General features: G+C 38.5%; 1 protein-coding gene across 1 annotated transcript in view; it reads right to left on the bottom strand.

The window, feature by feature from the left end:
- LOC109937398 (peripheral plasma membrane protein CASK) overlaps positions 1–12,451 on the bottom strand; it is a 183,038-nt gene that overhangs the window by 14,081 nt on the left and 156,506 nt on the right. The window contains exons 14-16 of the mRNA XM_048603099.1: positions 6,878–6,958; positions 6,677–6,757; positions 3,794–3,996 (exon numbers count right to left, since the gene is read on the bottom strand). Coding sequence (XP_048459056.1) covers positions 3,794–3,996; positions 6,677–6,757; positions 6,878–6,958 — 365 coding nt within the window. The remainder of the gene's footprint in view (positions 1–3,793; positions 3,997–6,676; positions 6,758–6,877; positions 6,959–12,451) is intronic.

Genomic DNA, 12,451 nt, shown 5'->3' with positions numbered 1-12,451 from the left:
TAGGGAGAATGAACAAAACGACCACAGAAACTTGGTACAGGGAGACATTTAAGTGGGGGAGGAAATAGGATTGTATTGTGGTAGGGGATAGCATAATTAGAGGAACAAATACTGTTTCTTGCAGTCATGAATGGGAGTCCTGAATGCTGTGTTTCCTGCCCAATGCCAGGGTTAAGGGCATCTCTACGGGGTTGGAGGAGAATTTGAGAGGGAGAGAACGGATCCAGTAATCCTCATCCATGTTGGCACCAATGACATTGATAGAACTAGGAAGGTGATTTTGCTGGAAGATTTTGAACTGTTACGAGCCAATTTAAAAAGCAGAATCTCCAAAGTAATAATGTCTGGATTACTACCCGAGCCATGGGAAACTGGCATTGGGAAAATAAAGTTAAGCAGATAAATGCTTGGTTCTAAGTTTAGCATGGAAGGAATGTGTTTCAGTTCATAGAATCCCTATAGTGTGGAAACAGTTCCTTCGGCCCAACATGTCCACACTGACGCTGGGAGCACCCCACCCAGACCCATCCCCTTATAACCCACCTGATCTATACATCCCTGAACACTACGGGCAATTTAACATGGCCAATCCGCCTATCCTGCACATCTTTGGACTGTGGAAGGAAACTGGAGCACCTGGAGGAAACCCACGCAGACACGGGGAGAGTGTGCAAACTCCACACAGGCAGTCGCCCGAGGCTGGAATCGAACCCGGGTCCTTGGTGCTGTGAGGCAACAGTGCTAACTACTGAGCCACCGTGCTGTCCCAGGGCACTGGCACCAGTACAGGGGTAGAATGAGCTTCACTTGAACCATGCTGGGATTAAAGTTCTGGCAAATCAAATAACTAGGTTGTTTGTGGAGCTTTAAACTAATCTGTGGGCAGGGGGAGGCTTAGAAGAGGGGAAATGGAGACTTACAAAGCAAAAGGATATGGCAGCATTACAGAGCATCTACTTGGATAACAATACCAAAATTAGTTTGTTAGTTTAACATCTGTTATTGGGAAAATTTATTAGAGTCTATTATAAAGGGTGTAGTGGCAAAGCATTCAGAAATACATAATATGTTCAAGCTGAATCAGAATGGCTTCATGAAGGGGAAATCATGTCTGACAATGTTTGCTAGAATTCAGAAGGCATTGTATAAGGTACTGTATCTTAGCTGACTTGTTGAGGACAGGGAGTTGGGATAAGTGGAGTTGGGGTGGGGAAATAAGTGTGGATTTTCAGGAAAGCAATCTGTAACTAGTAGTGCACTTCAAGGGTTAGTGCTGGGGCCACAATTATTTACAATATACATTAATGACTCAGATGAAGAAAGTGAATGTACTATCGCTAAGTTTGCAAATGACAAAAATATGCAGAAAGGCAAATGGTGAGGAAGATGCAAAGAATATGCAGAGGGATACAGACAGATTAACTGACTGGGCAAAAAACTTAGAACATAATGTGGGAAAATCTGAGATAATGCATCTTGACAGGAAGAATTGAGGAGCTAAATATTATTTAAATAGAGAAATAAAAACCGCAGAAAGCTAAAGAGCAGAGGGATTTTGGAGTCTTTGCCCCGAATCACAAAAAGTTAGCATCCAAGTTCAGCGAGTAATATGGATGATAAATGGAATGCTGGACTTTATTTCAAAGGGAATGGAGAAAAGTAAGAGGCTTTGCAAAAACTATAAAAGGCACCTGTCAGACTACAGATGGAATACGACAAACGGTTTTGGTTCCCTTATCTGAAGGGAGATATACTGGCATCGGAGGAATCCAGAAAAGATTCACAATGTCGACGCCAGGACTCTCTTATGAAGAGAGGCTGAGCCTGTACTCATTGGAACTTAGAAGTATGAGAGGTAACCTTATTGAAACATACAATACAATATTTTTAAAGAATTTTACAGGGTAGATGTGGAAAGATTGTTTCCCCTTGTGGAAGAGTATAGAACTAGAGGGCATAATCTCAGAAAAAAAGAGATTACATATTTAAGATCAAAATGAGGAGGAATTTCTTCTTTCAGAGGCTGTCAAGGCTGGGTTGTTAAGTACACACAAGATTGGAAAAGATGTTTTTAATTATAAAGGTAATCAAGGGTTATAGGGAAAAGGGAGGAAGGTGGATGTGAGAATTATTGGAAAGCCATGATCTAATTGAATGCAGAGCACACTTAATGGGGTAAATGACCGACTTCTCTTACATCTTACGGTCTTATGGTATAGTAAACCTGTCAGTTTTCCAGACATAGAAAAGCAACTTCATTTTTGTTTAGAACACAAGATATTGCTTTGTCATTTTCTGGACTGCACTCCAGACAGTTAGTCACTGAACAGCTCGGTGTTATTACTTGAAACAGATTAAACTGCTGACATGTAAACTAAGATAAAACAGAATGGTCTGACTGGGCAGCAGGAATTATACATATGCTCATTCTGTATTGGTTTGCAGTCTTTCATGGCAAAAATTGGAATCACAGTTCACTTTTCTTATTTATTTTATATGAATTTAATTCTTAATCTTCTCAGGAGAGAATCTCATCCTCCTCGTATTTACATAACATGGAAAATCTTCTATCAACTTTTAGTATGTTTTGTTAACAATATGGAAAGCAAATGTTCTTACTAAGAATGGGTGAAGGTAAATTTTAATCATTCCATGGGAATAATTTCCACCACTTCAAAGTGATTAGATTTTGTTTAAACAATAAATTTCATCAATATTCAATGGCTCCTAGGATCCGCTTTACATAAATCACCAAATAAAACAGATTTGATACAAATCTCATAGTTAAAGTAAAAGAATCTTAATCTAGTTTGCAAAAGTGCTGTTTGAAATTACAAAATTGTAGAACATCTGGTCCGAATGGACAAGTTGGACCGAAGAGCCTATTTCCATGCTGTACAGTTCTATGACTCTATAAATGACCTGAACTCTTACTTTAAGTGTCAGAAAGCACCAAATTTCTGTACAGAATGCATGATTAGCAAAATGTCACCTCTGCTTTATTCTAGTTTCTCATAGTGTTACATTATTTTTCTCTCCCCCTTTCTTGAAAACAGTTGACAATTACTTGGTTGTCATTTTACTGATGCATGATACTTTCCATTATCTCACCAAGTTAGAAACTGAGAGTCTTACTGGTGAGTTATTTGACTACAAAGAATATGTGGTCAGCCTGTTCCTTTCCTCAAAATTTACATTCATGCACTTCCACCAGAGGTCACTGTTAAATGATCAGAGAAAGAGAATCTTTCCAATGTCACCTCCATAATTTCTGAGATTCAACCCAGTTACAGTGTCCCTATTGCGCCAAATGAAATCAATTAACTCAGTGTTAACTGGGTCCATCATTGTCTGTGCGGTTCAACCACCGTTAGTTATGTTAATTCGGTCAATGAGGAGTCTGTACTGGACCAGACATTTGATCAAATTACATTTCTATGCTTCTTCCTGATCTGAGGCAATTATTACTAAACAATCAAAAAGTATTTACATTTACTGGTAATTCTACTACATTGTCTTTGTTCCTTTGTCCATCCAAAAGAAAATAGTTGATGATAAAAGACAAAAGGGTATATAAATGTAGATTATGGCTCTTGCAAATTTGTGAACATTTGTGTTGCAGCACTGCGTATCATGCCAACAAACGTCAATATTGGCATCAACTAATATTGACCTATTAATAACATCAACCCCCTTATCTGAGACTGTGTTTAAAAACAAGATTTAAAGGAAGCCTTCAAATTCAAATGCTTTGTTTCTGTCCATTGTTTGACCATCAACTATTTATCATTACCTGGGGTTCAACATCAAGTATTGCAATTAGTCCTTGTTCATGGATTTTGCGTATCGTTTCCAACTTTGTTCCATACATCGCATCCTCATGGCTGCCATACTCCAGATATTCATTATTGGAAATATCTTGCATCATTTGATCATGTGAAACAAAATGGTAATTTTTACCATTTTCTTCATCTTTTCTGGCAGGTCTGGTAGTATCTATGAAGACAAGCAATCTCGTATTATTGAGAAAAACTGCCGGCACAATTTAAGGCAGCAACTCACGACTTGCTCCTCAATCTAAATTTCTTCACAGGAAGCGGGGCAGTTTAAACCAGAAACTATATTAGGCCTTAATTTAGTCAATTGCAGTCATACATTTAAACTTAGAGAATATGTGACCACAATTGGCAACTTTTATTTCATTAGCTGAATAGCATGAAGTGACCAGTCGTGGCATAGATAACAATTAAATATATTACATTTTTCTCTTCTGATGGCACTGGCATGCTGAAATAGGAGGCTGAGTGTCATCATGGCAATAGCGACTTCTATGAAAATAATGCCTTCAACATAGAAAATCATTCAAAGATGTTTCACATGAGTGTAACCAGATAAAAAGGAACAGACAATAACACGGGTAACCAACAGCCTGGGCATGTGGGTATGCTTTAGGAGGAACCTTAACGCAGAACTGCAGAAGCTGGAGCCTATGTAGCTGAAAGCATGGTCCCCAGTGGTGGGTGAAGGCAGCAGGAGAAGTTACAAAAAAAACTGGAGTCGAAAAAGCACAAAGATGCCAGAAGATTCTTGAGTTCAAGGGTGTCAGAGTCAGAGGGATAGGTAGTGGTGAGGTCTCAAAAGGATTTGAACATCGGTACAAAATTTTAAATCTGAAATGTTGGTGAGCTGCAAGTAAATATGGTTAGCAAGCACAGAAGCAATTGGTGGGTGAGACATCGGGAGAAGTTTCCCTGAAGGCTTCAGGAAATCAGCTCTAGTGGGTGTCAAAAGCTTGCATTGTGGGGAAACCCACATCTGTGATTTCCTCAATAGGCAAATTAGTTGCCAGAGGGTGGGTTTGCCATCAAATTAAGAGTGGTGGTGGACCCTAAATGCTGGAGGACCAATATGTAGTCCTTAAGCTTGAAAGCAGCAACAGGATGCCATTTTAGGATGCCAAACTTTTCGAAACCTACAAATTTAAAAAAAGATGCAGCAGCTAGGTTACTGTTGTGGGCTGTCGGAGGAAAGAGCTCCTTGATCAGCAGGCTGCAGCTGTTGCCGATGCTAGGGAGGCAGGGAATGGCTCTAAGACCGTTTGGGTTTTTAAACCAGTGTTTATTGCACCCCCAATTGCTCCCAACAAGATGGTGGTGATGGATGTCCCCACCTGCTTCAAGACGACCATCACCATCCCGGCGCCAAAGAAAAATCATGCAGCATGCCTCAATGACTACCACCTGGTGGCTCTGATCTCCATAATTATGAAGTGCTTCTAGAGGTTAGTCATCGCTCATCAATTCCAGCCTACCAAATTGCCTTGATCCTTTGCAATTTACCTACCAGCGCAAAAGGTACACAGTAGTCACCATCACCCTGCCCCTACACCCATTCTTGGTACATCTGGATAACAAGGATACCTACTTCAGACTCCTATTTATTGACTGCAGCTCCACCTTCAACACCATTTTTCAAACAAACCCATCTGTAAACTCCGAGACCTAAGTCTCAACTCCCCCCCGCTAATTGGATCCTTGACTTTCTGAGTCACAGACTGCAATCAGTGAGAACAGGTGACAACACCTCTCCACCATAATCCTCAACACAGGTGCCCCGCAAGGCTGTATACTCAGGCCCTACTATACTCGTTATACACTCACGACTGTGTGGTCAAAATCCACCCCAATTCCATTTACAAGTTTGCTGAACACACCACAGTTGCAGGTCAGATCTCAAACAATCATAAGACAATACAGGAAAAAAACTGAGTGCTTGGCAGCATAGTGTAAAGACAAATATCTCCATCAATGTCAGCAAAATGCAGGAGCTAGTCATTGACTTCAGGAAGCAGAGTAGAGGGCAAACCCCTCTTCGCATCAATGGCACTGAGGTGGAGATGGTCGAGAGCATCAAGTTCCTAGGAGTGATAATCATCAACAATCAGATATGGTCCACCCACATCAATACGACGGTCACAAAAGCATAACGTCTCTACTTCCTCAGGGGGCTAAGGAAATTTGGCATGTCCACAAGGACTCTTACGAATTTTTATAAATGCACCATGGAAAGCATCCTATCTGGATGCATCATAGCGTAGCATGGAAACTGCTCTTTCCAAGACCGCAAGAAACTACAGAGTCGTGAATACAGCCCTGTCCGTCACACAAACTAGCCTTCCATTTACTTCGCATTGGGCAGAAGATAGAAAAGTTTGAATTTAGATACAAATGGATTCAAGGACAGCTTCTTTCCTGCTATTATGAGACTTTTGAGAGACCTCGCAAATTCTGATCTCTCTCTCGGTATCTTCTCTGCAGCTGTAACACTTTATTCTGTCCTTTGTTCTGCTACCTTAATGCACTTTGTGTGGTATGATCTGCCTGTAATGCATGCAAAGCAACACTTTTCAACGCATCTCATGTTACAATCATTTCTTGACTCAGACAACTGACATTGATTGAGAGTGTTCCATGGGTCAGACCATCCTTCAGTTTGGAGAAAAATGCATGCCAGTAGGTAGCCTTTAAGTGGCATTTGTAGCATGGTACTGGTTTTACGCTTTCACATGAGAAAAATCATACACAATCATGGCACTCCAACAAACCATGACTTTAATGTAATAATTTAGTTACTAATTATATTTCACAAACACAATATTTCAAAAATTATCACTTACGTGGAATAGGGTATGCAAATCTGTCTGGATGCTTTGTGATCAGAGTGTTTTTAATGTGTCTTCGCCCTACTCCATGGGCCCCTTTCCCACAAACAAAAAAGGCAAAAATGGAAAAGTCTTAATTCATTTTTAAAATATAATTTTGGTGGTGTTGTTTTCTAATTGCCATTCCAGAATGTTATTTTACTAATTTTTTTTTACCTAGTAACACTAGCGTCTTCCTTCTGAAGGCTGGTAGTTTTACTACCTCTTCATATGTAACAAGGTCTAGTTGGTCAAAGACTGAAAAGGAAGCCCACTGAGAGAATGAGTTGCATATCATGAGCATTACAAATGTTTGCAAAGCAGCTAAAATACAAGGGAAAAAAATTCAGCATTTCTGGAAATAACCACTGAGGCTTGTAAACTCTGTTAGGATCTGATGCACCAAATTGAAAATAAATATTGCTTATTCTAAAATTGCTGATGTATAATAACAAGTTGTTCTTTGAATACTGGTATTAAAAAAATGACGTAATGAAATGCATTTAATACTACAATTGAATAATGGGCAATCTTAAAATGGGAAGGTGACTGTACAAAATATTGATAAATACAGAAGGGCTGATTGTAAGATTCCGCACATACACATTTTGTTTATCCATAAAATTGCTTTTCATGCCATAAACCTGCAATTTTTCAATAAACCATATTATTGAAAACGAAAACAAAATAAATGAAACTGCATTATAAAATATTGACTATTTTATGAGCAAACTTCCAGAACATGGGAAAACACATCCTGAATGACCTACTGAAGAAGGGGCATCGGACCTGAAACATTAACTGATTTCTCTTCACAGAAGCTGCCAGATCTGCTAAGCTTTTCTAGCTACTTCTGTTTTTCTTTCTAAATGACCTACTGTTTTGCTGAACACCTTAACCAGTTACAGCAATAAAATGCAGACTTTTATTGGGTTTTCTTAGCACAATGGAATTTTTTGCCTTCTATGCAGTGAACTTTTCATAACAAGAGAGATGTGCTCCTGGGGAATAATACTAGTCTGATGCTCTATCTTGACAGTTTAATGTTTATTTACTTTCCAAGAATCTCACTATTATGTATTACTTGCTCCAGGTTGCTCTCTCATATTAATCAATTAATCTTTAAGATTCTGAAGAGAATTAAAGTTTCCATAATGGTACTTTTCATATGTGTATATGTAAAGATGCAAAACTCAGCAGAACTTTTAAAATACTTTTTTCTAGTCACCTACTTTGAAATATATACTTTAGGACAATTCTAAGTCCGGGCTTGCAGAACAATTTGTATGATCTGTGGCCACTTAGCTGATGTCAGTAGGAGCCTAGAGAGTACTTAATGCATTAATAACATGGGTGTGCACCAATTTCATAGCACTCACTCACATGAGTCCCTTGTATTAATTAATCTGGAAGGCTTTCCTTTCCCAGCTGCAAAGCTTGCACTTAACATACTACTGATTTTGTTAAAAGACAGATTGTGGGAAAGTTACTGATGATATTTAGAAGCCAGGGAACCATTACTGTTAAGACAACTGGTTCAGACAAGGCATGAAGTGGGGTATAAGCTCCTCAAATACACCAAACTATAAACAAACAACTTAAAACTCCAAATGGAAAAAAAAGAGATCCCAATAGGAGCATTCATCACCTGCAATAATAATGTTGCCAATTTCTAAAGACAACAGAAATAACACCATAGACTTTGTCTTCAGCCACAATATTAAAGGAAATGCCAGAGTCATTAATGGTAGAAAGGTGCATTCATTACTGCTGTTGTAAATTACATGAAACACTAACTAATTTCTGACGTACTTACAGGGAATTATGAGTGTTACATAGCAATTTCATCACTCAGTTAAAGCTGCATTATATTTTCATAATGTCTCATTACACATTGACAGACACATTTAGCCTCACACATCTTAAATCAGTGTAACTAATTGAGATCATAAATATCCACTTAATGACACTTCCCCTTGAAATTATCATATTAATAACTCATTATAATGTGAAGTTATCACAGGAGTCACTGTGGTAGATTGCTTTTCTCTGCTGGAACCCTCAATTAACATAGTTGTTCTTAAACTGTGGTCCGTAGAGACTTTTCAGGGGTTTTGTGAACTAATATGACAGTGACAGGGGAACAGCAAGAATGAACGGCAGTTGAGGACTGCCTTAATCTCTTTATGTTCTTGCACTTTCCATGTTTTTGTTATCCCTTTGCTCCTGCTAATCTCATGTTTCTGGTCTCTCCTGCTTTATTACAGGTGTCTCTGTGCCTGCTTTCTTCGTTTTCCTGCCAAGGATAGACTGATTCTGCAGTGAGAAGCAAGTACACCCCATCTTACTGCTATTTGCAAGTAAGGAACTTATTTTTGAAAAAGCATTATGAAAATATGCTTTACATGCAGAACTCTCACATTATAGATATTATATCATAATTTAGCGGGAATGTCTGAGAACCACTGAATTACAGAGGTATTTCTCTTTTAATATAGAAAATGTCCAAACTGCAGTCTTTTAAATACAACCTGAATATAGAATTTCATTACTCCACCTGTGCTCAATCAACATCTATTCTCAGTCTACCATGAATTACTGCTGGCAACACCACGTCTTTCTCAGCTGACAGGATGACTGACACAATGCCAATATGAAATCATGGGGAGGAACAGGTGGGAAAATAAGCTACTGAGTTGTGGGCCTCACACTTCATGGCACAGACTGAACAGATGACAGAGAAAACACGTTAGGTGAATGAGGTGTCAGACGTTCAGGGTTCTTTCACAATGTACTTACAGCTCACCACAGAAAGGACATTACTAAATTGGACAGGATTCAGAAAATGTTTACCAGGATGTTGCCGGGACTGGAGGATTGGAGTTGTAAGGACAGGCTAGAACCATTTTCACTGGAATATTGGAGGTTGAGAGGTGACATTATGGAGGTTTATAAAATCATGAAGGGCATAGATGATGTAAATAGCAAAGGTCTTTTCCCTAGGGTGGGTGAGTTCAAAACTAGGGGGATATTTTTAAGGTGAGAGGAGAAAGATTTAAGAGGGACTGAAGAGAGAACTTTTTCACACAGAAGGTAGTTCCTGTGTGGAATGAACTGCCAGAGGAAGTGATAGATGCAGAAACACTAACAACATTTACAAGACATTTGGACAAGAACATGAATAGGAAAGGTTTAGAAGGGTATGGGACAAATGCAGGCAAGTGGGACTAGTTCAGTTTGGGAAACTTGGTCAGCATGGACAAGATGGACTGAAGGATTTGTTCCGTGCTGTATGACTCTATGACTAAACGGCTTTGTTGAGTTCTGATCAAGGTGAGAGTGTGGCAAATTTGGCAAATTTGCTACTGTACACCACAACTGCACTAACATAAGTGTAGTTAAACAAGATATGTACTTGCTGTACTCCTGGTTGTTCACATCAATTTGCTTTTCAAAAGTTTAATCTTTATTGATCAAATATAGAAACTAATTTTCCAACAAAATATAATGCAGTTTTAATTTCTGTAATGTTGATGAGACAAACAAAAATAAAAAGATGGAATTAGGGAGAAAAGTTAATGTCACTCAATCACAGTTACTTACATGCATAGAGGCCATTGGGTGGAAGACAGCATGAAAAATGTATAAGCATCATTGTTTAAGCAATGTTGCATTGTACTGTTAAATTACAACCAAAATATATAAAACACACAAAAACCCATACTAAAGCAAATTAAATGTTACATTACAAATAAAATGCAACATATGGAAGATATATCTTATCTGCAAAAAGGCAGTAAGCACATTACATTGCAAAGGGCTAAAGTAATGCTATGTAGATCAAATAACATACAGCTAGGTTGAGTGACAGATGCAACATTATTCCATTATCACAAGTATACACAAACCCAAGGCCAATTTGAGTCTATTATGTCAGTAATACATTCAAGACTAGTTCTACATAATTGCATGTAAAGTTTCTGTTTGGTCCCCATTTTCTCAGCTTGCGTCATGAGCTGCAATTCCACTTTTAGCAATCCCTTTGCAATGATCTTTGGTTGTGTACTGTCAAGGGTGCATTGGTACAGCGCAGATTTAGTGTACAAGCAAATTTAGATGTACAATATAGGTTTACAATTCAAAGCAGAGTCTGAATTTCAGTTCTAATGTACAGTTGAACCTGTGCACCTACCGCGGATAATTTTTCTTAACTTTATGTCTAGATTAATGAATGAAATATATGCTGAAGTGAGGGCAACAACTACACTGTATCCTTGAAAGATCATCTGTCACTCACTTAGTTGAAGCATTTAGCAGTTAAAATAAAGCACTTGTTTGCCAATGATTGATCTGTCTTTAGCTCAGGCTTTTCTGACATTTCTTGGGTGGTCAGTTTTACTTCCTTGCATATTAAGATGAATAGACAATTTAAAAAGATATCATTTGTGGCAAAAAAAACTCCCTTCTTACTGTGTACCAATGGGATGTGCTGTTGCTTTTTAAAATCCCAACAAGAGGCAAAGGAAAATGAGAAAACACTGGCAATTTAACTAAAATAGAATAAATTTTGAAATCCAAGTGTCTTCTACAGACATAAATGGTAAAATGATAGGAAAAGGAGCTTTATAGTTCCTGATTAGGGACCAAAAGATGGAGGTAGAAGGCTTGACCGAAAGATATATCCAAGGATACTAAGGGAAGTGAAAATGCAAATTGCAGAGGCACTGGCAGTAAGTTTTCAGTAATATACAAGTAACATCCCAGAAGCAGCTGCAAATCAGGTATGGAGGGGAGGGAGGAATCAGAAAAATTACACTCACCAGAGAAGTGGTCTTGAGTAAATTGTAAAAGGTTGGATTTGTGGGCTGACAGAAGCCTGGGTCCTTGATCCCAGGGTTTTCAAAGAAACGGCAAGTGAGATAGTTGATTTTTAATTTTCCAAAACACCCTTAATTAGGGGAAGGTCCCTTTACATTGGGAAACAGCAAAATGGAGCTCTTTCCTTCAAAAAGGAATGGAAACATTAATCAGGAATATAGGTCTGTTAGCTAAACATCTGACAGAGGGGAAATGTTAGAAGGTATTATTAAAGATATTATGACAGTGTGGAGTCAGGTTTGTGAAAGAGAAAGTCTTTGAGGAAGTAATATGTGTTGTGGATAATAGGAACTGATGAATATACTGTACTTATATGTCCAGATGGCATTTCATGAAATGCCACAAAGGTTACTGCAGAAAATATAAGCTAATGATGTAGACAGTAGCATTGTTAGCATGGATAAAAGATTGGCTGGCTAACAGAGAGTAGGCATAAATAAGTCTTTTTAGGTTAGCAAGATGTAGTGAGTGGTGTGTCACAATGCTGGAACCTTGACAGTTTGTCATTAAATAAATGGCTTGGATATAAATTAAGAATAATTTTTGGGTGCTTCAGTTATATAGAGCAATGGTGAGCCAAGCTTGGAGTACTGCCTTCATCATTGGTACCCTCATGTAAGTAAGAATGTAAATACCTTGAAAGCATTTCACAGAAGGTTTACCAGACTAATATCTGGAATGGGGAGGTTGTCAGGAAAGGTAGATAAGCTAGGCTTGTGTGTACTGAAATTTAGAAGAGTAAGATATGCCTTGATTGAAATATGCAAGATCCTGAAGGGTCTTGACAGGGTATTTGTGGAGATAGTTCCTCGTGTGGGAGAACACAGTACCAGCCTCCACTGTTTAAAAATAAGGAGTTGCCCATTTAAAACA

Source organism: Rhincodon typus, chromosome 11 (assembly GCF_021869965.1).
Source record: "Rhincodon typus isolate 14 chromosome 11, sRhiTyp1.1, whole genome shotgun sequence".
NCBI lineage: Eukaryota > Metazoa > Chordata > Chondrichthyes > Orectolobiformes > Rhincodontidae > Rhincodon > Rhincodon typus.
Note: the sequence above shows the minus strand (reverse complement) of the source record. Positions and strands in the feature narration are given on the sequence as shown.